General features: G+C 31.9%; 1 protein-coding gene and 1 pseudogene across 4 annotated transcripts; one reads left to right on the forward strand and one right to left on the reverse strand.

Moving 5' to 3' along the window:
• Positions 1 to 336: 336 nt before the first annotated feature.
• Positions 337 to 3,413, reverse strand: LOC107492594 (uncharacterized). Of its 4 annotated transcripts, XR_008000462.1 has the most exons (6): positions 2,951 to 3,413; positions 2,129 to 2,221; positions 1,958 to 2,051; positions 1,340 to 1,468; positions 870 to 939; positions 337 to 552 (listed from the first exon to the last, which is right to left on the reverse strand). XR_008000462.1 is itself a non-coding variant. In XM_052251275.1 (4 exons), the coding sequence occupies exons 1-3, from the start codon at positions 3,051 to 3,053 to the stop codon at positions 1,350 to 1,352; spliced, it is 315 nt and encodes a 104-aa protein (XP_052107235.1). In that variant the 5' UTR covers positions 3,054 to 3,413; the 3' UTR covers positions 744 to 939; positions 1,340 to 1,349. The 4 variants fall into 4 exon arrangements, 1 of the variants encoding a protein (XP_052107235.1); XR_008000463.1 differs by lacking the exons at positions 1,958 to 2,051; positions 2,129 to 2,221 and adding an exon at positions 686 to 737; XR_008000461.1 differs by lacking the exons at positions 1,958 to 2,051; positions 2,129 to 2,221.
• Positions 3,414 to 10,247: 6,834 nt separating this feature from the next.
• Positions 10,248 to 11,537, forward strand: LOC107492558 (uncharacterized; annotated as a pseudogene).
• The last annotated feature ends 13,678 nt before the right edge of the window (positions 11,538 to 25,215 follow it).

The raw sequence follows: 25,215 nt of genomic DNA on the forward strand, positions 1-25,215 counted from the left end.
GGCAATTGTTTTAGCGGCGGTTTCCAACAACCGCTGGCATAACCGCCGCTAAATGGGATGAGTTATTTGCGGCGGTTTTAAACCGCCGCTATTTGAAAAGCAGGTTTTGAAAAAAAGTTGTGGCGGTCAGGAACCGCCGCAATTCAGCATGCATTTTTTTAAAAAAAATAACAGATGTTTATAACCCCCGCAATCTTTACTGTTATATTAAAAAAATAATTTCTCCACAAAGTTACCTAATTTTTTCTACAACTAGCCGAAAAAATAAATTTTGATATTCCTTTAGCTTCTCCTAAAGAATAATACAACGGTAATAACTCACTCAAATCCATCACATGATTCAAACAATCCTCAGCCATATCTAACTATAAGATAACAAGGCACTCACTTTAGAATATTTTGACATGGATAGTTAGAAATGAAATCCAGCTTAGGTGTTGGAGAAATACAATTTAAGTTTCAAATAACATAGAAAAGTACCCTTCCATTAGACATAGCTAATTCTCTCATCTGCTTCCATTTAGACTCACTCTGCATTTTTGTTGCAATACTCTGCAGTGAAAGAGGGCAAAAATTATTCATGGCATGAAATAGCAAGTGAAACACAAATATAGATATTTGATAACCAAGTTAACAACTTTTACAAGCCAACTAATATCTCTTTGCAGGCATTACAAGAACAAACCTTTGCAACTTCTAATCTTCCAAGCTGTATTGTGCAATGAAAAATAGTTCACCTATGATTTGAAAATTCTGAAACTTTCATATGAAAATACGAGCAACAATCGAACAAAGATGTAAAAAAAGAAATATAGTAGCCTGCGTAGATACTTGTCGCACACAAGTTTGAACTGAATGAAAGATCTTACCATCAATTGCATCGGTATAGTAGCCAAGCATCTCTTTAGCTCTACCTCTTCTAAAATACACTTTGACATTCTGTGGGAAAAGAAAAGACAGGTAATTAATATCAATAAATAATAAAATTCTGCACAGCTACTAGATCCAAGGAATTATAGAATATGCAAGAATCTGAACCTAAGTTAGAAGGAACTTTATATGAAGCATACTCATAATATTTGGACTTTGGATTATAAGCAAAAATTGTTTGTCTTCATGACAAGAAAATCAATCATCACAGAACTTTCATAATTATCCAAGTTCAGGATCATTTATAGAGATAAATCACCTTTTTGTTAAGGTTAATTGCTTTTGTACAATTTGCCTCAGCTTGGAAGAAAATGCATAAAAAGTTAAAGGATAATAATAAAATAAAATAAAAAATAATGATGCTTGCTAAATAACTTTTGAGAAGTGAAAGGCAAGAATGATATGCCACCTTCCAAGTTCTAGATAAGCTTGGAACTTATCACTGTTGTATGTTGCATTGTTGTGCTGCTTAGTTTTATGGCTTCCGAATAAAATCCAATGGCTTTTTGCCACTGCTTATCTTTGTAACCTTGATTCCCTGATTAAGTAACAAAATGAAAAAGTTAAAAAATAAATTAACAAAATAGTAATAATAATACAAGATGAAAGAAAGAAAATTTAGTGTATAATGTACATGAATTCAAATGAAAGATAAGCATGGTTTCCATGATATGATCAGCATGTGAGCACAACTTGGAATAAAATTTGCACACAACCATGCTATAAATTAATATTAATAAATTGTACAACTTGGATTAAAAATCTAAAGAAGTATATAAAATTTATAACAAGAGCAACAAATAAATAAATTTTAACGGCTCATGCTAATGCAGTATGTCTAACACTACCATCAATTTCACAAACTTCAAAGCCTTTCTCACTAAAACAGTAATCCAGTATGTCTAACACTTTAGTCCACTAACTGAATATCAAAACCTAAAAGCAATTGGCAAACACAAATAACCATAACAGCTTGGAGAAAATAAAATAATGTATTGAAAAACAATCACATAATTGGTGAACATACTTTGTGTTTCCTTGCAAATAACCTTTCCAACAGCCGTTCAAGCAACAAAATTTTCTACATTGTTCAACTATCTCATTTACAGGAAGATAAAGCCCTAAGAAAGCAAAACACAGCTTAGTTGAGAACCATAAAGCACCAAACCAATAGAACCTCTAATAGCATGGTACTTACATGAACCATCAAAGGCAGACTCTAAATGGTCAGGATGGTTACAGACTTCCCTAAGTTGAATAACCAAATTACTAAGCGACTTTATTCCACGTCCTGATGTAAAGCAATACAATACCAAATTGTATTAGTATATTTCACTTTAGTCTTGTGTGATTGTAGATGCAACACAAGACTTTTAAACTGTACCAAATTGAGAATTAAAACAAAAAAGAAACACGAACAAAATTGCAATCCAAATTTGCAGCTGTGTTGTGTGCTGTTCTCTCTCGACTTTCTCATGTATGTAAGTATGTAATAATAAATGGAGCACACTCTTAATTGATGAGAAATAGCTCCAATTTTTGAGAAAATAATGTTAGTACCAACATAAATTGACAACTTCAAGATATATATTAATTTAGTATCTAATTTTCAATTTTCAATTAGGCAAACACTAGCATACTTACACAACTCTGAATAATGTAAAATTTCAACAATTCTAGTTCTATAAAATTAACAACAGACCTAAAAAACTAACAACAAAGAAAGTTGACAGCAACAAAAGAAATAACAGTCCAAAGGCAGAACAAATTTTTAGCAGACATGAAAATTTATCAAAACAAAAAAAAACATCAACAGCAGCATTAAGCAACTAAACCCTAAATAGCCGGCACAATATTCACAATATTCACAACAAAATATACCAAGTCTAATTATCCCTAGGTACCAAATACAAATAAATCAACAATGGATGAGAAATTGAATACAGAGTGAATAGAATGAAAAAAGGTTCTCATAGAATATAAACATATTTGATGTTTTTAGATTAGGAATTTCGCGCACCGTGGAGGAGGAAGCAAGGGTTTCGCGCATTGTGGAGGAGAGCTGAAAGGTCGACGCTGGGAAGAGAAGGACAGATGGCAGCCGCGCGACTCGACAACCCCATAGAGGCGCAGAGTGGAGCAAAGGTTAGGGATTTCACGCACCATGGAGGAGAAGGGAGTAGGGGTTTCACGCACTGTGGAGGAGAGGCGAAAGATCGACACCGGAGAGAGGAGGATAGCTGGGCAGCAGTGGCGCATAGTGGAGCAGCAACGTCAGGGCTTTGCGTGCTACCAATCTCAGTTCGCCGGTTTCTGCAGCTTTAGAGAAATTATTAGTCATAAGATAAAGATAGAGAGAATAAATGATGATAAAGATCCTGATTAGCGGCACATGAAAATCAATTGCTGGTATCCCTGAAATTTGCGGCGGTTGGCTAAAAGGCTGGCAATTTTTTGCCGCTATTCTCCGCCTCTCTTGTAGTGAATTAGGCTGCCCCGATTAATTTGTATAGATATATATATATTTTTAAGAATTTCGTGTTTAATTTGAATTGAATGTTTTTTTTAATCTGATTTGATTATAATTTTTAGAGGTTTACAATCATATTAGATATATGTTAAATTAACCACAAATTTAGTTATTAGTATAAAATATATATTAAAATATAAAATATAAAAATAAATCAAGCTATATATATGTGTTAATGAATTATAGTTCAAATAATGACCAAAAATTTAAGAGGGATAAATTATATTACGGATTTTATTGAAGTTTAGTTTTAACTTTTAGAAAAACGGACTAAAGCTTGAGGACACATGAATAAGTCTGTGGCAACTGCTGTACCCATTAACAAATGTAAGGTTATTTCTTCTTAAAAGAGAATGTTAATTTTTAATATATATATTTTACTTTGATTAAATTTGCTAATGTGCTTTAGTTCGTAGACTTATGAGTTAAGGCTTTCTGACTAAATCTTTAGTAGATTATATTGATAATCGATAAAAGAACGATATCAAAATGAGCACTTCGCACGTAAACAAATAAAGTTTAAAAAAAAAAAAAGATCAAGTTATGCACCACGCACTTATTAAAATGTAGGGCATAGAATAACCTAAATAGACCTATAAATTAGAGATATGAAATTCTATTGTTATTATAACAAACTTGCATTGTTTAGATCAATTATTCTGAATTTGAAACATCTTTCATCACATGCATGCTTTGACGAACTTTAACAATACACAGTGCGCATACATGGAGGATGCAATATGATTGACATTGATTATTGATAATTGAAGTAAATATATATACATATATAGGATGGGAGGTGAAGTCTATATTCCTATGCAGGATAAGATATACCTTAGCTTATTTGAACCTTTTGATCATATGCATGTGCACACAACTACGGTCATTTCCTACTACAATCACACAATGTCATGCTACTCCTAGCAAAGTTAATTTCTTACCTACACATACTATAATTAAGGCTTATTGTGTGTGTGTGTTTTTTTGGATTGGCAATTCATACCCTACCACGGGTACGGCTAGGGTAGGGTACGGTCCGGATATGTCTGCGGATAGGGTAGGGTACGGGTTTAGGGTGTATCCTACCCTACCCTACCTGCACCTCATATATAACATATATTTTATAAAAATCTCTCTATATAGTGAAGGAAGTGAGAGTTGAACTCACAATCTTTCTTATGTAATGACTTATAATAAGTGAACAACCACTAAACTAGTTATTTAATTTAGTAATTTAGAGCATTAGTTTTTTATTTTTTATATTATTAATACGTATAAAATTTGAAATAATTGAATTTTATATTTGCATTGAAAAAATTTGATATTTCTGCGGGTAGGGTAGGGTTTAGAATTTTAGGGTGTGGGTAGGATTAGGGTTGAGAGATTCTCAACCCGCGGGTAGGGTAGGGTAGAGTTTTAATGAAATTTTCAACCCGCGGGTAGGGTCTGGACCCTATCCTACCCTATCCATTGCCAGCCCTATATCTTTTTATCTTTTTAAAGTTATTTTTCAATTTGATAAATTAAGAATGGACTTGTTGCCAATTTCAACTTTAATTGATTTAAGGATTTATTATTAATTAATAAATTATTATATATATATATATATATAAAACGAGATTCAAATTTTTTGATAAATAGATAAATGAACTGATTATTCCATCATAAATTGATTGTATGGCTATATTAATTAGTATATAAAGTTACAATCATTATTTTTATAAAGACGTATTTATATAAAAATAATATTACAAACTGTTAAATTGATTAATATTTGACCAAATTATTTAACATATATTTGTTTTTGAGGATAAGATAAGACTAGATATTGAGAACAAAATATAAAAAAGATAGAGATATAAAATTTAGTGTTTTTTGTATTTCGTTCGATAATAAAGTAGGACAAATTATCTAAATCTAATTTATTTTATTTTTTATTTAAAAAATTTGAGAAGAAACATATAATTATAAAAAATTAACAAGAATAATAAAAGAAAAAATAAAAATAAGTTGTGTCTTTTGTTAGGATTTTTTTATGTGTTTTCTTATCAGGATGAACACAAAATACACTAATTCAGTATCTTTAAATACAATATTTCTATCTATATCTCATCTGTCAAACATAATTTTATGTCTCCTATATCAATATCCTGCTCCTGTAAACAAATATAACTAAAGCGTCTTCTTAAAAAGTAGCCACCTTACAGGTACAAGTTGCTGGCGGGGACATATATTTGTGTCATGGTTATAAATCAAGAGCCTATAAATGAGCCTTTTTAGTCATTTTCAGGTTAGAAAACTCACCACTCTACATGCTTTCCAATTTGCTTACACTACTACCTATAATGCATGTCATGGCACATAATCATTCTCTTTTATAAATTATAGTTTGATTTATAGAATAACTAATGTTAAGAGAATTGCATTTTTACAAAAAAAATCCAAATGATACAATAATATTAGATAATAGTTGTAAACTTGTAACAAGGGTTTTAAAATAAAATAGAAATAAAGCTAATAACGTAATTAAGATCGAGTATATTTAACATATTCCTTCATCATTACAAGCATATACATATATAGATGTACCATCTTAATCGACAAATATGAAAGATTTGATATGCCCTACTAATATTATTTGAGACGTTGAAATAATTATTCTGGATTATATATTCAGGCCATGAACGTGATGAGAGTGATGAATGATGACCCCAAAATATTTTCTCTCTCCACACACTTAGCATGGAAACATCGATAGGTATATAAATATAATGCACATAGATTCACAAAATTTTGTTTGATGTTGAACACTCAATGTATTATTGCACTAACATCATCATCATAAGTTAGATCATCACAGCCCCATTTTGATACATATGCCCACAAAACGTAATGGATACATGAATTTGTTATTAGGGTTTAGTCTTACACTCATAATATATAAAGTCATGATTCAATGACCAAAGTTTAAAAAGGTTATAACAATAGCAAATGCTTGAAAGCTACAAGCACAAACTCATCATTTAATTTCCTTTCAACATCACAAGTTTTTTCTAGTCTAGAGACTTTGAATGTGCAAAAATTAAAATGGTCCTCCTCTTGGCATAACATTGATATAACTATGATGATAACGAAATAAAGCGTATGATGATATATCCTGGAAATGCAATAATATTATATGGATGTTTTTCAAAGCTTTAGAATTAGTTCGCTAGTCCGTTTAAACAAATGTCGAAATTTGAATTCTGTTTTATACATACAGCAATTTATTGACCAACAATAAACTCTTAAATGAAGTTCCAATTCGCGACAGATTAATTTGATCAGTCGGAATGGGAGATATTGTAGGTTAAACACTTTGTCTGCCAAAAGCTTAGGGTATTGAGATATCTTTGTCAATCACTTTCTAATAGCTGTATACAGTAATGTCCCAATTCAGCAAGCACGTGACAATGACTTCGTGCCTTACATATATCTTCAAGTCCCTACGGATAAATTAAAGTAAGATGTTTTTTTTTTGATAGTTCAAAAACTCCAATCAGGAGAGGAGGAGGGAATTAAAGTATGATGTTATACATGCATCAAAATTTGTGTATAAATTTTTAAATATTTAATTTATAATAATTATTATTAATTATATTTTAATTCTATAAATATATATTTAATACTTGATAGAAATGTATTTGAGGAGAAATTTTTTATCATTATTAGATTAAAATGCACTTTAGACCATCTTTAACGGTGAGTGCCTTGGCAACTTTTACCGACACAAAATGAGTTAACAAAATGGAATAGGTCATTGCACAAGACCCAATGGAACAAAGTTCCTTTGAGGTCCAATTTAGATAAATAACTTAAATAAGTTCTTTTGGAAAAGAAACTTAAAATATAAGGACTTTTATTAAAAGCAGCTTATAAATAAGTTATTTTGTGTTTGGAGTTTTAGTTATAAAAGTACTTATTTTAAAGTTGTAGCGTTTAGATAAATAACTCAAAAAATAAATTTTTTTTATAAAAGAGAATGAATATTAAAATAACCATGATAACAAATACTTTCCAATATTAAATGTTGATTTTACATAACCTAATCATGTGTATGATATGATAGGTGAAAATAAAAAATAATATAAAATGCGTGTCAATGTATATTTTATTGCTATTTTTTATTTTTTATTTTTACTCCTATTAGAACTCTCTTCTCCTTTATTGAGGTCAAGAACTTGTTATAATTAACTATGAAAATAATAATAAGCTATAAAATTACATATGAAAAAATAAAATTAAAACTGAAATTTCATACCACACTTGAATACAAATTTAATAATAAAAAATAGTGATAAAATGATAAAAAAAAATTTAGAAGGAATATATGCAGTAAGTTGATCAGATGTAATATTGTCTGAAAATGTGGAGTATCAATACTTCCATCAGATGTTACGTAAAAATGGTGAGACTTGGAACATTGCGTGAGAATGATGGTGGAAGGCCAGTGCTTCTAGCAGACCTTGTGTGAAAATGGTGATGAAGGATCAGTATTTTTCATAGAGTGAGGATTGAGAGCAACGAATTATAACTTGCTATTTGACAAGTTATTATTTAAATAAATAATTATATTAAAATAAATAATTATATTAAATAATTAAATAATAATTAATTTAGTAATAATTATAATAATTAATTATATTAAATAATAATTAAATCGTAATTAATTTATTAATAATTATAATAATTAATTAGATTAAATAATTAAATTTTTATTTAATTAATGATTTATATTAATTATTTATGTCATAATTAATATTGAATATTATTTATATTATTATATTAAATTAGCCGTTGTAAAACTAGCCGTTGCAAAATTAGTCGTTGGAAACTAGCCGTTACTATGTTACTGTTATTATTAATAAATTAATATTTTGTTACTCTATATATACCAGTTAGATACACTTCTATTCTCACACTTTCTACTACTCTTCTTCATCTTTTTCCAAGTTTACGAAATCAAAGTTCTGCTAATATTATTTTTTGTTCGAAAAAATGGATCCAAACCAACTCAACTCTTTCTTCAATTACTTACAAAACTTTTCTCAAATTCCAAATACCCAACCATCTTAAACCTCAAACTCTCAAGTTCTAAATCAAAACTTCACACTACCGAATACATTTCAAAATCCAAATCCATAAAATCTTTCTAATTTCATTTTCAAGCTCCTTATAATAATCAATTTCCTATATTCCAACCGCAAAATCAAAATTCACAAAATCCACATTTTCTATTTTCTTCCATATTTAACCCTTCTATCGAAAATGTTAGTCCAACTTTCTTGCCGTTTTCAACTCAATTTAGTGCATCAAGAAATAACTCATCTGATGTTGGTGGCTCTTCTAACCCATCCCCTCAAACTCCTATACAATCTAGTTCAAATTCACAATATTCATATTTTGCCAACCCTTGTGGATTAGATGCTATCGACCTCAATGATGATGATATTGAAGATCGGAGGCAAGATAGTATTCAATACCGGCATTGAAAAGAGGATGAGATGCTGATCAGTGCATGGTTAAATGTTTCAACTAACCCTATAGTTGGTACCGATCAAAAGGGAGAAACATTTTGGAGTCCAATTCATAGCTACTGTGTAGAATTTTGCTCCGACATGACAAGGTGGGTAGTTGCATGTAAGAAACGATGGTATAAGATCAACAAGACTGTTGCACAATTTGCTGGTTGCTACGATCAAGCTAGTCGAAACATAAGGAGTGGTTCGAACGCTGATGATATAAAGGAGTTTGCCTATAAACTTTATTCCACAAATTATGGTAAAAAATTCACCTTTGAGAGGCATTGGAACATGCTTCGGTTGGAGCAAAAATGGAGAAGCCAACTACCTACACAGAGTGGCGGCTCAAAGAGAACAAAGGTTAGTGCAACTGGAGCATACTCATCCTCATCAAACCCAGAAATACCGTTGGCTGACGAACCCAGTATGGACTCTCCCGTTCGCCCACAAGGATCAAAGAAGAACAAGTGAAAAGGTAAGGAAAAAGCACAAATGTCTGAAGATTTTAGCAAAAAGAAATCATTGGTGGTTAAAAAGTTATCTCTCATGGAAGATTTTAAGAATGTTAGAGAAAATGAACTAATGGATAAGAAAAAAGAGAGAGAAGAGGAGAGGGAACATAGAGCAAAGATTATGGCAATCAAAGAGAAGGAGTTACAAATTCAAGTGGCAATGAAAGAACAAGAATTACAAACTCAGAGGTATATTAAAGAAATGGAGATAAATGCAAAAGAAAAGGAAATGAAAAGGATGGCCAAGAAAAGGGAAAGGAAAACGGAAAGGATGGCCAAGGAAAGGAAAAGGGAAAGGAAAATGGATATGCAAATATTTAATGCTGACACGTCTACAATGAGTGAAAAACGACGAGCTCTTCATGAGATTACATGTGAGAAAATAATCGTCAAGTGGTTTACTTAATGATTTCTTGTATTCGTAGAGTTATGTAGTATGTTCTTATTTTTATTGTGTATTACTGGTATGTGATGTAGTTTGTTTTATTTATTTTTGATGTAATTTTTTAAATTATTCAATATTATTGTGCCGTTATTGTTCATGAAAGTAACCGTTGCAAAACTAGCCGTTAAGTAGCCGTTGTAAAACTAGCCGTTGAGGAGTAGATACTTATTGCAGACACACTTATAAATATCAACTATGAATGACCCTACAACTCTACTTTAACTCTTGTTTCTCACCTCGAAAGAGAACTAAAAATTACATTTCTAGATATGGCTAAAAATTTTGATGATATGTTTAATGAGGCTTTGTATGGCAAAAGAAGACGGCAAGATAACACACTCATAGATAATTGGATCGATGAGTATTTACTCGAAGATTCAGAAGAAGAAGATATCGATAGAAGCTCTATCCCAACTCCTCGTAGATGGATCAACAGAGATCGAGAAGCAGGACATGATCGTCTTTTCCAAGATTACTTTGTAGATGAACCGGTGTATAATGCTGACATTTTTCGACGGAGATTTCGAATGAGAAGACATGTGTTCCTTCGAATAGTAGACGCTCTCTCAAACGTTTATTCGTATTTCCAACAGAGGGTTGATGCAACTGGAAGAAGAGGCTTGTCACCACTCCAAAAATGTACCGATGTGATGCGGATGTTAGCATATGGCGTAGCAGCTGATGCTGTTGATGATTATGTTCGCATAGGCGAAAGCACTACAATCGAATGCTTGGAAAAATTTGTTGAAGGTGTCATTTCGGTGTTCGAGGATGAATACTTGCGAAAACCAAATCCAAATGACGTACGACGCCTGCTACAAATGGCAGAGGATCGTGGCTTTCCTGGCATGTTGGGTAGCATTGACTGCATGCATTGGCAATGAAAAATTTGTTCAAAGGCGTGGAAAGGTATGTACATGAGTGGTTATCGTGGGGTTGCAACCATAGTACTTGAGGTTGTAGCATCTTCAGACCTTTTGATATGGCATGCATTCTTTGGAGTTTATGGTTCAAATAACGATATCAACGTGTTAGATCGTTCTCTAGTGTTCGATAATATTCTAAATGACCGTGCTCCGAAGGTAAATTATACTATTAATGGTAATAATTATACTATAGGATACTATTTAGCAGATGATATTTATCCTGAATGGGCCACATTTGTCAAATCAATCTCAAAGCCACAAGGAGAGAAACGCAAGTTATTTGCACAATATCAAGAAGGGCAAAGAAAAGATGTGGAGCGAGCATTCAGAGTGTTGCAAGCACACTTTGCAATTATACGTGGTCCAGCTCGCTTTTGGGAAAAGAAGAAGCTTGCCAACATAACGAGAGCTTGTATTATATTGCATAATATGATTATTGAGGATGAAAGAGACACTTATGCAGGAAATTTTGCTCAAGACTTAGAGTATGATGATGTCAAAAATGGCTTATCACAACCTCAGCTGGGAGAAGAAGATTTTGAACCATACCATCAATTTCTCCAAAGAAATGCCCAACTTCGAAATAGGCAGCAACATAGACAATTGAAAGAGAACTTGATTGAACACATATGACAATTTCACAATGTTTGTCGTTAACTATAGAGCTTAATTATGTTTTTCTTGATATTAAGTAATTTTACAAATTAGTGTAATCCCAAATTATATATTGTGTATTATTGTTATATATTAATTTATTTAATATTAATATCTTTTAATAGTGAATTATTTTTAAATTTATAAATTTAAATTATATTATTAAAAAAATAATTATATTAATTTTAAGTATTTTAATTAATTAATTAAGTGGAATCACAACAGGGACTAAAGTTAGTTCCTCTTAATGGAAAAGAGAGAGATATTTTGAGTTCTTATTTACTGTTTATGACACAAAAACTGATTTGGAGTTATTTTTTATGACAGATTGGCCATAAATAAAAATTGAGATAAGTTCTCTACTAGAGATGGTCTTACTCAATTTTTACTTGTCTTCTTTTTCAAATTTCACATCTAAGAGGTAAGAAATGCAAACATCAATTAGTTATGTTTCTAAACCTTTCACAAGTATGTATGTATGTATGTATGTATGTATGTATGTATGAAAGTCAAGTCCAACCTGAGATGGATGGTAGGGATAATCTAATTATTAACATCACATATTATTAGTTTTATAGTGACTTCACGTTACCAAATGAAAAGAGAAACATTTATGTCATTGCGACCTGAGGCAGTATTTATTTTTTAATTATGTCTAACACAGACATTGATGACATGGGCGAAAGTCGAGCGTGTATTTGTAAAATACAAGTTTATAAAGGACACAACTGTCTTTTGATTTATTTTTTTTGGTTAAACATGGGAGAAAAAAATGTTTCAAATAATGGCATAATTAATGATAGTATGGATTAGTAATGAGAATTTTAAACTCGTTAATTAGAATAGATATCAAATTTGATCTCTTTAACAAATTTTAATAATTTTTTATTCTCTAAAAAGTAAAAACTTAATAATTTTTTATTCCCTAAAAAGTAAATACTTAAATATTACTCCTACATTAGATAGATCAGTGCTTCGTTAACTAATTAATTTGTCTTATGTCTATTTTTTTTAGATTTATTTGTCTTATAATAAAATATATTAAAAATTTATTGATATAATACGTATATCAAAAATTTAATTAAAAATATCAAAGGACTAATCTGTTTAATAAAAATAATTATCAAAAACTTTTAGAAAATAAAAATTTATGAGTAATTACTCAAATTAGTCCCTAAGAATTTTAGAATCGGACATTCTAGTCCTAAAAAAAATAATACACAGATCGATTCTTAAGATTTTACTCCGGCAGACAAATCAGTCCCAGTTGATTTTTTGACAGAATAATTACCCAGATCAGTCCCCAAAGATTTTAAAAAGGGATATTTTAGTCCCCAAAAAAAACTAATGTACAAATCAATTCCCAACGTTTCTCTTTCAAGAAATTCAAGGTTAAAATTATTTGATATTTTTGTATTTAATATAATCAAAAGATGTCATATGTAAAAAAAATATATTTTAATTTGGATTTATATTAAATATATATTTTTTTAATACAAACATATTTTTTAAAATAGTACATCTTTTAATTATATTAAATACAAAAATATCAAATAGTTTTAATCTTGAATTTTTTATAAAATAATCTCTAATAATTTTATTGATTATTATTATTATTATTATTATTATTATTATTATTATTAATTACATAATAATATTGTACCATAATTTTTTGTATTTTCTAGATAAAAATAATAATAAATTTATCTATTAGATTCTTTTATATCACTCAACAATAATAATAATAATAATAATAAATAAATAAAATTATTAGAGATTATTTTACAAAATCATTCTCGCCGTCTCTATCACGCTATTAGATATTTAAATATCTAATTTCTTTTTTTTATTTATAATTGAACAAAAGCGAGGAGTGAGCCAAAGAGCGAGTTAGGTCTACTTCAAATAGAACCAAGTCTTGCCTAAGCTCTTTAATCTATTCTTCAAAGACAGAAAAAATATATAAATTCAATCTCCTGTTAGTGCAACGGCCGTTTTCTCTCCCACCTGCTGTTCAATCCTCACCATTAGAGGTGAGGAAGATTAATCAAACTCCCTAAGGAGAGGGGATAGGGAACGTACTAAATTAACAGGCAGACATGATTTTATCAGACGAGCAATCAATATTTTTGTATTTAATATACTCAAAAGATGTACTATTTTAAAAATATGTTTGTATTAAAAAAAATATGTATTTAATATAAATCTAAATTAAAATATTTTCTTTTAATACATATTTTTTAATACAAACATAATTTTTTTACATAGCACATCTTTTAATTATATTAGATACAAAAATATGAAAGAGTTTTAATTTTAAATTTCTTGTAGAATAATCTCTAATAATTTTATTATTATTATTATTATTGAGTGACTATATATTTTTGTCTAAAAAATACAAAAAAAATATAGTACAGTATTATTTTACAATTAATAATAATAATAATTTTATTTTTAGACGAAAGACTGTTATGTCTAACGGAGAGAAATGTTGAGGATTGATTTGTATATTCATTTTTTTGTAAAACTGAAATGTCAATTTTAAAAATTTTTGGGGACTGATCTGGTAATTACTTTGCTGAAAAATGAACTAGGAACTGATTTGTCTGTCGGAATAAAATCTTGGAGATTGATCAGTGTATTAATTTTTCATGGGGACTAAAATATTCAATTTTAAAATTTTTAGAGACTCATTTGGATAATTACTCAAATTTATTGATATTTACTCCATTAATTAATATTTACCGCCTATAACGAAATCACTTAAGAAAAATGAAACATGTGTTCTTATATTTTATTTGGTGATAAACTAGAATAAATTATGAAAATTTAATTTATTTTTATTTTTTTCATTCAAAAAATTTGAGATGAAAAATATAACAATAAAAAATATAATTATAAAAAATTAACAAGAATAATGAAAGAAAAAATAAAAAATAAATTATATCATTTATTAGTGTTTTCGTGTTTCCGTGTTTTTTCTGTTAAAATAGATATAAAATACACTAATTTAATATCTCTAAACATATTATCTCTATTTATATCTACTCTACCAAATATAATTTTATATTTCAGTATTCTTATTTCAGTATTATGTCCCTGTAAAAAAACGCAGCCCAACTGATCCCTTTATTTGTATAGAGATGTCCATAAATTATTAGTGATAAAATCCTCGCTGTTTTCTCTTTCATGCAGAGAGTATTGCACTCGATCAAATAAATAAAGACATATATGAGATAATGTAATTACTGTTGCATATGCTTAAATTAACCATTAGGTGTGAGCTTTAGTTTTCTAGTACAAACCATTAAGCGGAGAGCATACATATATATGGTTGTGTTAAAAATAGAGCTTAACCAGATAGAAAGTGAAAGTTTTCCGTTAATATTAGTTCATTTTTTTAAATATCTTAAATTTTTTATTTTAAATTTTCTGAAAAATAAGAGCGAAGAATTAATTTAATATTAAAAAAGTTGACTAATATTAATTAATTAAAAATTATTTTACAATTATTTACTAAAAGATCTTCATGTAAAAAAAATTTCAATTCTTATGTTCTTGTGTATAATAAAAATAATTTATGAGTAATTATTTAAATTAGTATCTCCATTTATTCATTAAAAAAGACGCATTTTTTTAAAATAGAATGGATTTTTTTTATATCTAACATAATAAATCAAAGAATCTTTGAAAAATGATAAAATAGACGAAAAATTATTCGAAAAGATTTTTAGAAGATGTTCTATTTTTGTATAGAAATAGATTCGCTAAAAAAAAACGCTAAAAGAGTTTAATCATAAAAAGAGGATTTTTTACATAAAAAAAGGAAGATGAATTTGTGTTCACATACATAAAAATTATATAGAAACAAAAAAAATCTTGGATTACTTTTTGAAAAAGTCAAAATAATTTTTTTTGAGTAATAAGATTATTTAGTAAGATAAATATAGTAAGATAAATATGAAATATAAAAATAAATATAGAAATAATATATATTAAGATATAAGGGTATATAGAATAATATAAATAGAACTAAAAAAAGTATTTTTATTAAATTAAGAACACCCTGTGATCTTCAACTAATTTTGTGCTTCAATATAATTACTGGGGGTAAGGGCTATAGCTTGTTTCTAATATTCAACGGCTTGATCAAACCAAGCCTCAGCAATTTCGGAATCTCCCTATCGAATGGCCTGTTCTCCGCGGTCGGAACGGAAGTGAAATTGCCCTTTTCTCGCATTACCCGAAATCCATTTGCCTTCTTTCATCCCATTTTAATAAAACTAAAAACTAAAAAAAAATGGCAAAATAAATTTTTTTCAGAGGTTCTCGGGATTTCAAATGCAAGAATAAAATTGTTTATAAATTTTTTAAAAGAAAGAGCGAAATAGATCATCAAAATTTTATATTTATAAATAAAAAAATAAAATAATTTCCAACTTTAGTGCTACTTATATTCCAAAAAATCGTTGAAAAATTAAGTTATATTGAAGTATATGTTGCTTATTAAAGATGCATATTTAAAAAAGAAAACTGGTTTAATCTTTTTTTCTGTTTGATGAAAATGGAGATGAGTGTTTATGTTTAGTTGTTTATATCTAATTGTTTTTCTTTTAATAGATTATATCCACATGTATGTAAACTATATATTGAATGAAATATTATCCTAACAGATTTTGTTTCTAGAGTAAAAAAATATTTGTTTTCTATTTAATTATTTTTTTCTTTTTCTTATGAAAACCAAACACCTAGTTAGATGATGTATAGGATGAGTATGGAGACTGTGTTTTTGTATGTGATTGAAAATGACTAAATTTGAATTAATGAAGAAATCTAAAAATTGTATAGTTACTATGGTTCTGAGAGGTTTTAATATTTGACTTAATTTCAGTATTACAATTTTCATTATCTTTTTCTTAATTTTATTGTAGACTGCCTTTATATCTTGGGATGATAAGTTTATGAATTTGTTTATGAATATGAATATGTTGAGGTTCTGTTGATTGTTAAATTATTTTTTTATTTTTAAAATGTGATATTTTAGGAAGAAATATTATTTTGAGTATATATGTTATGTTAATTCACTGTATTATGGTTAGTTTTTCTCTTTGCAGACATGATGACAAGTAGAGGTATTGCAGATCCGGCTGTTGGTCGTGGTCGTGGTAGAGGGAGGGTTTCTCCCGATACTCCCATGAATTCTAGGTCCTCCCCATCTACTCCAACTACCCCTGTAATGTCACAGGTTGCGGGTTTAGCGGACCAGACGTTCATCATGGTTCTTAACCCCAACTATGTCCCTCCATCTACAGTGACGCTGCCTCCAGTGATAGACACAGGACACTGCGGCCCTGGAATCCTCTCACGAGAGTGAGCATACCGATGCCCCTCTATCACCTCCCATCGTACAGTTGACCTTTTGGTCTGATGGTGACACGGGGTAAGTATCACTTTAAGTCTTCTATATTATGAAAGTGTTTGATATTTGCTAATTACTGAATTGTTGAATGTGTCTGATTATTGATTCTAGTTTAGTGGATTTAGAGCTGTAGGTTTGAATGGTTGAAATTATTTCATATTTGTAGTTTATTAAATTGTTGAAATTGTCTTATTATTGATTCTAGATGAGTGGATTTAAGGTTGTAAGTTTGAATTGCTGAAAGTGTTTTATATTTTCTAATTATTGAATTGTTGAAAGTGCCTGATTATTGATTCTAGTTTAATGAATTTAGGGTTGTAGGTTTGAATTGCTGAAACTATTTCATATTTATAGTTTCTTGAATTTTTGAAAGTGTCTGAAAGGTGTTGTTTAAGTTAATTGTTGATGGTTAGAGTTTGTAGCGCATTCCAGTTATAGATGAAATTCTGCCAAAATTTTTAAAAATTCCCATTACTAGCTTCTGAAGTTTTAATTTATATTGTGATATTGGTTTGTTTGTGTATTGTTGCTAAGTTTGCGCTATACAATAATGCATGTATTCAGGAGATGATCAACGTCATCAAACTGATGTACAATCATCCTGCCCTAACTACAAGAAGATCCTCGCTAAAATTAGAGAGCGATGGTTTCAGCTGTGGGCGGTAATTATTTTTTTTTTAATTTCAAGCCTTCTTAGCTAATTTATTTATATCTTTTATGTTGATTAACTAATTTTAATGTTTCTTTGTGCAGTTGCACTTTATATGGTCCCTGTGCATGATATTACCATTAGGAAGATATATGACCATCGAATGGGTCGCTGGCTGCAGCAGATGTTGGAGAATGTTCGTGAAGGGCGGGATCACCTCACAACTTGGCTCTGCCTGGAAATCAAGAAGGCCCTGTTAGTTCATTGGGTGACCATTAAAGGGTTCAGTCATCGATGTTTCACAAACAGAACTAACAAGGAATCGATCAGGTCGTCTAAGTATATCGGCGGCTCAACGACCTTTATGAAGATTAAGACTAGGCTGGTATGTGTGGTGCAGTGTTTTCTAACCCACACAGACTAATCGGCAAGTGCACCGGGTCGTACCAAGTAATACCTTACGTGAGTAAGGGTCGATTCCACGAGGATGGATGGACTAGGCAACAATGGTTAAGTGATTGGTTTAGTTAGACAAACAGAAAAGAGTGTTTTGGTATTCAAAGAACATTAAACAGTAAATTAAGAATTTCAGAAAGCAAGCAGCAATGCGTTATCTATTTTTCCGGATTAATTTTTCTTACTAACTATTTTAATCATGCAAGATTTAATTCATGGCAAACTATATGTGACTAGACCCTAATTCCTTAGACCTTCCTAGTCTCCTCTAAAATTCATTAACTGCCAATTCCTTGGTCAATTAATTCCAATTAGAAGGTGATGATCAAATTTCAGTTTATATACTACAAGAATCCTAATTATCTAAAAATAAGGGGATTATATGTCACGTATCCCGTTAAATACAAACAATTAGAAATTCAGGATAATATGTTTTCAAGCTGTTGTTCAAGTAAAGAGCTTTTCTAAGTTTTACAAGAACTCAATTAGAACATGGGTCATACTTCCGTTCCACCCAAATTCATAAAATAAAGAGCGAAAACAATTATTGAAATATAAATCAAAACATGGATTAAATTAGAAAGATCAAACAAATCAATCCATACAAATAGACAGAGCTCCTAACTTTAACAATGGAGGATTAGTTGCTCATGGTTCAGAGAGAAAATAAGGATTCTGGTAAAATGTACCGTTTTTATCTTATGGCATCTAAATTCCTATTTATAACTAATCCTAATAAATTTAAAATCTAATTATCTAAAATTAAAAATAATATCTTTTCCTAAAAATAAGATTTGAATTTAAATTTGAATTAATTAACAAGTCTTCAGCTGATAGGTGGGGACTACTTGATTTGTCCATTCTACAGCTTCTAATCTGTGTTTTCTGGACTGAAAACTGGGTCAAAACAGCCCAGAAATCACCCCAGCATTTTTTCTGCGTTTTTCTGCACGTGGCGCATGTCACGCGTACGCGTCGATGGTCTTTTCTGCGAGTCACGCGGACGTGTCGGTCACGCGGACACGTCGCTGAGCAAATATTCAATTCACGCGTGCGCGTTAGTCACGCGCACGCGTCGCCATGTATACCTCCAATTCACGCGCACGCGTGCGCGTCGCTCCTCGCAGCCATCTCCTTTGATTCTTGTGCTGCAAAAACTCCGTCAAATTCCGTCGAATGCTACCTAAAATAAACAAAATTGCAAAAGACTCAAAGTAGCATCCATATTGGCTAAAAGATAATTAATTCTTTATTAAATTCAACAATATAAGTGCAAATTCACTAGGAAAAGATAGAAAAGATGCTCACGCATCACAACACCAAACTTGAACTGTTGCTTGTCCTCAAGCAACCAAAACTAACATAGGTTTAGGATGTGAATTTGCATGAGAATGAGAGTTCGATTAAGCTTATGTCTCTTTTTGTAGTGGGGTTTATAACTGTAATCCTGGATAGGTTTGGTATCTCACTCTCCTTTGAATCAGGAGGATGTCATTGTCATTCGGAATTAGTACAGAAACACCACAAGCACTTAATTGGGGGACTCTCTTTGAGTCCTATTTTTTTCTTTCAGTTACTCCGAGACAGTGGTGCTCAAAGCCTTTGGCATACTCTGTTAAACGCACTTGGTCTCGACTCTAAGTGTTCTGTCTCAAGATTTTTTATTTTTTTTATTTTTTTTTTGCTGTTTCTTTTGCTTCAAGGATTAAATTTTTGTTTATTTCAGAGAGGTCATAATAATTCTCTAAATTCTTGTTCCTTATACATCAACATCCCTTGATTCAAATTCAAATACGCACTGTTCATATCATGCATTCAAAAATCACAGAAAAGACCACCACCTTTAAGTAAATAAGACTACTCTTAAAATTAACTCAATTTCTCATGCAATACATCACTTCTGTATTTTTTATTTGAATTTAAGTTCAGTGAGTAATACATGAGACATCTTTTTAGAGTTAAAGCAATTAGGAGAAAATTAAACTAGTCCTAGGATTCTAACTAATAAAGGATCATGCAACAAACAAAGAAAAATAACAGGAAATTGAAACATAACATAGAAAAAGAGGGAAGGAATATAAAATGAAAGGAACTCAACCACCTTAGTTATTTGAGCAGTCGTTTTATTCTTCAGGTTGTACTCCTTTGTGAAGATGATTTGCCTTCCTTTTGTGCCAGAAAACCCATAAGCACAGCGTCAACACCAAACTTAAAGGTTTGCTTGTCCTCAAGCAAAGAGGAACTGAAAATAAAAACAAATAGTGAGAGGAAAGAAAAATATAAGGATAAAAGAACAAGAGAGAAATAGGAGTGGGAGAGAGAGAAAGAAAAGTGAAAACTGTGCGGGGAAGGCGACGCGTACGCGTGCTGGGTCGCAAATTTTCTTAATGACACGTTCGCGTCAGGCACGCGTCCGCGTGCCATGGATTTTGTGCGATTTGCGCGAAGCCAGCCGCGCGCACGCACAACTCTCTGTTCGCGTGGCTTGGGAACCAAGAATTTAATACGACGTGTGCGCGTCATGCACGCGAACGCGTGAGGGACCATTTTTTTGCAAATGACGCGCATGTATCAGGGACGCATACGCGTGAGTAAATTTGTGCCTCTAGCACGCTTCCAGCCCCAAGCCAGCATAACTCTCTGCCCAAACACTCATTTTACGTCGATTTTGCAGGTCACACGTACGCGTCAGTGACGCGCACACGTGGATGGCGATAAGTGCAAACGACGAGCACGCATGGAGTACGCGTACGCGCGGTCATGTTTGTGTGCCAAGCATGGGTCCAGCGCCACTCCCGCGCAACTCTCTGTCAATTTTGTTTTTCACGCACACATGATTGACGCGTTCGCGTCAGTGACGCTTGTGCGTCATGTGCTCTCTCTTTTTTTTTTATTTGAGGTGTTTGGTTCCTGGAATAACATAGCTACATGATCAGAAAATTAGTAAGAACTCAATAAAAATAAAATAAATAAGAAAACTACTACTACGAAAAATAAAAATAGCTAAGGATACAAAATTATCGGGTTTCCTCCCGACAAGGCGCTTCTTTATCGTCACTAACTTGACGGTTAGCTCCTCTAAGGAGGAAGATCATAGGAGCTCAGCTCTTCACCCCTTACTTTGAACTTCTTTCCTGTGTCTCCATAACGTAGCTCAATATGCTCTAGAGAGAGGATTCTGATTACTGTATAAACCCATGCTGGATTGCTGGTCAACACCACCTTTATTCCTGGGGAGAAACCTTCAGTGGGGATCTTTTTGTTTCTCCATCCTCTGGGTACTTTCTTCTTTTTGGGAACCTCCTCCTTGGTAGATGATGCATTCCCAACACCAAACTTAGGTTTGATGTTAGGAGAAATATTATTGATTGTTGCCAAGGGAGGTTTGAGCTACAGATTCTGCTGTGTATCATCAGGGGTTTTTGAAGGGTTAGATCAATAAGCTCCGTCTGCATGCACCTCTCTTCTTCACTTGTTGAATGTATATCTTTGAAGACATGAAAGACCAGTTGCTCATTATGCATTCTAAGTACTAATTCACCCACTTCTACATCAATCAGAGTTCTTCCCGTGGCTAGGAATGGTCTTTCTAGAATTATAGAGGCATTCTCATCCTCCCCCGTGTCAAGAATCACAAAGTCTGCTAGGAAGAATAACTTATCCACTTTGACCAAGATATTCTCTACTAATCCGTATGCAGGCTTCATAGATTTGTCTGCCATCTGTAATGCTATCTTTGTGAGTTGTGCCTTTTGGATTTGCAGCTTCTTCATCACAGATAAGGGCATTAGATTTATGCTTGCCCCCAGATCACATAGGGCTTTCTCAAAGGTTGTGCTCCTAATGGTGCATGGAATTTGAAAGCTCCCTTGATATAGCATCTTCTTTGGCAAGTTATTCTGAATTACAGCACTATATTCCTTAGTCAGGACTACTGTCTCATCTCCCTTTAAACGCTTTTTCTTTGACAACAGCTCCTTCATGAACTTGACATAGATAGGCATTTGTTCCAAAACCTCAGCAAAAGGAATATTGATTTGCAACTTTCTAAAGACTTCTAAGAACTTTGAGAACTGCTTGTCCTTGGTCTCCTTTTGAAGTCTCTGAGGATATGGCATCTTAGGCTTGTACTCAGGAGCCTTTGGCAATGTAGGATAAGTGTCAAGATAGTCTATGAATTGATTTTCCACACGCTTTGGAGGGGCGGGCTCTTCTTCTTCCTTCTTCTCCTCTGGAGCTTCTTTTTCAACTAACTCTTCATTGACCTTGGTCTCAGAGCCAGCTACTTTACCACTTCTCAGTTGAATAACCTTGCAATCTTTTTCAACTGGCTCCTCATCAACTTGTGCTTCCATACTTGCCACTTGTCCACTTATCAAGGTGATAGCCTTGCATTCCTCTCTTGGATTTGGAATTGTGTTACCAGGAAGGCTATTAGTGGTTCTCTGATCAATTTCGTTAACTCTGGTGGCTATTTGACCCATCTGAATCTCCAAATTCTTGATCAATGCTCTGGTTTCCTGTGCAAAACTCTTCATCATTTCCCAATTAGAATCTTCTTGGGATTTAGAATTTGCTTTTGGAGGTGGTTGTTGTTGATGAGATTGAAATTGGCGGTTATTATAATTGTTCTGTTGGAAGCCGCCCTGAGAATTATGGTTGAAGTTCTGAGGTCTCTGAGGTTGGTCTCTCTACCCAAAATTTGGGTGATTTCTCCACCTTTGGTTGTAGGTCTGAGAATAGGGATCATTATTGGAATTTCTAGGAACACTCCCCATGTAATTGACCTATTCAGAAGAGGGTTGAGCATAATTATAATTATTATTTTGCACAAAGTTACCTGTCATGTCATAAGAGACCTCTTGAGGTGGATTTTAGGTGTTGACAGCTGAGACTTGCATGCCACCCATGTGTTGAGTAAGTAGATTTATTTGCTGAAACATAAGCTTGTTTTGAGTAAGAATAGCATTAAGAGCTTCTACTTCCATGACACCCTTCTTCTGAGGAGCCTCAGAGTTCATAGAATTCCTGTTAGATGAGTATAAATATTGGTTGCTAGCAACCAATTCAATAAGCTCAATAGTCTCCTCCGGTGTCTTCTACTTGTGCAATGAACCTCCTGCAGAATTGTCTAAGCACATCTTGGACATTTCACCCAAGCCTTCATAAAAGATATCTAGTTGAGTCCATTTGGAGAACATGTCTGGCGGGCATTGCCTAATCAGTAGCTTGTATCTCTCTCAAGCTTCATACAGAGTCTTACCATCCTTCTGCCTGAAGGTCTGAACCTCCACCCTAAGCTTAGTCAGCTTCTTTGGTGGAAAAAATTTAGTGAGAAACTCAGTAACCACCTTGTTCCAAGTATCCAAACTCTCCTTGGGTTGGGAATCTAGCCATAGTTTTGCTCCATCCCTCAGAGCAAACGGGAAGAGCATGAGTTTGTACACATCTGGGTTTACTCCATTTGTCTTCACAGTATCACAAATTTGCAGAAAACTAGAAATAAATTGATTTGAATCTTCGTGGGGAAGACCATGATACTGGCAGTTTTGTTGCACCAAGGTGACCAGTTGAGGCTTTAACTCAAAGTTGTTTGCAGCAATAGGAGGTACCACGATGCTTTTTCCATACAGATCTGCAGTAGGAGCAGAGAAAGAGCCAAGTACACTCCATTGTTGTTCATTCCCATTCGGATTTGCCACATTGGCATTATCAGTATTATTCGGATCCATAGTGGATTCTGCAGCCTTGTAAAGTATTGTTTGTTGTAAACGCCATCTGAAAGTTCTTTCAGGTTCATGATCAAAGTCTAAGAGATGTTCTTTGTCTCTGTTCCTGCACATAAACAAACAGAAAACAAGAAAGAATGGGAATCTCTACGTCAGAGTGCAGAGAATTCCCAGTGAGGTAACCTGTGTAAAGAAAAAAATAATAAATAAAATAAATAAATCGATAAAAAAAATAATAAATAGGTAACACCAAACTTAATTTCAGAAATTAAGAAAAATATTGGTGCTATTTATTTATTTTAAAAAAATTTTCGAAATTTTTTTATTTTTTATTTTTTTTTATTTTTTTTTGAAACTGATAAAAATATTTAAAATTAAAATGCCTAATCTAAGCAATCAAACAACTGATAGTTGTTAATCACTATCAATCTCCGGCAACGGCACCAAAAACTTGGTGCGGTGTTTTCTAACCCACACAGACTAACTGGCAAGTGCACCGGGTCGTACCAGGTAATACCTTACGTGAGTAAGGGTCGATCCCATGAGGATTGATGGACTAAGCAATAATGGTTAAGTGATTGGTTTAGTTAGACAAACAGAAAAGAGTGTTTTGGTATTCAAAGAACATTAAACAGTAAATTAAGAATTTCAGAAAGCAAGCAGCAATAAGTTGGGAATAAACTATGGAAAAGATAGTTAAGGCTTCAGAGTTATCTATTTTTCCGGATTAATTTTTCTTACTAACTATTTTAATCATGCAAGATTTAATTCATGGCAAACCATATGTGACTAGACCCTAATTCTTTAGACCTTCCTAGTCTCCTCTAAAATTCATTAACTGCAAATTCCTTGGTCAATTAATTTCAATTAGAAGGTAATGATCAAATTTCAGTTTATATGCTACACGAATCCTAATTATCAAAAAATAAGGGGATTATATGTCACGTATCCCATTAAATACAAACAATTAGAAATGCAGGATAATATCTTTTCAAGCTGTTGTTCAAGTAAAGAGCTTTTCTATGTTTTACAAGAACTCAATTAGAACATGGGTCATACTTCCGTTCCACCCAAATTCATAAAATAAAGAGCGAAAATAATTATTGAAATATAAATCAAAACATGGATTAAATTAGAAAGATCAAACGAATCAATCCATACAAATAGACAGAGCTCCTAACCTTAACAATGGAGGATTAGTTGCTCATGGTTCAGAGAGAAAATAAGGATTCTGGTAAAATGTACCATTTTTATCTGATGGCATCTAAATTCCTATTTATAACTAATCCTAATAAATTTAAAATATAATTATCTAAAATTAAAAATAATATCTTTTCTTAAAAATAAGATTTGAATTTAAATTCGAATTAATTAACAAGTCTTCAGCTGATAGGTAGGGACCAC

The sequence above is a fragment of the Arachis duranensis genome, chromosome 6 (assembly GCF_000817695.3).
Source record: "Arachis duranensis cultivar V14167 chromosome 6, aradu.V14167.gnm2.J7QH, whole genome shotgun sequence".
Classification (NCBI taxonomy): domain Eukaryota; kingdom Viridiplantae; phylum Streptophyta; class Magnoliopsida; order Fabales; family Fabaceae; genus Arachis; species Arachis duranensis.

What these genes read in the sequence shown, in the direction of transcription:
- LOC107492594 (XM_052251275.1), bottom strand. Translation starts at nt 3,053, where the DNA reads ATGGGGTTGTCGAGTCGCGCGGCTGCCATCTGTCCTTCTCTTCCCAGC. An exon ending in CCCTTGCTTCCTCCTCCACG is followed by an intron (nt 2,222 to 2,950) that starts GTGCGCGAAATT and finishes GCTTTACATCAG; the next exon opens with GACGTGGAATAAAGTCGCTT. An exon ending in GTCTGCCTTTGATGGTTCAT is followed by an intron (nt 1,469 to 2,128) that starts GTAAGTACCATG and finishes TTACTTAATCAG; the next exon opens with GGAATCAAGGTTACAAAGAT.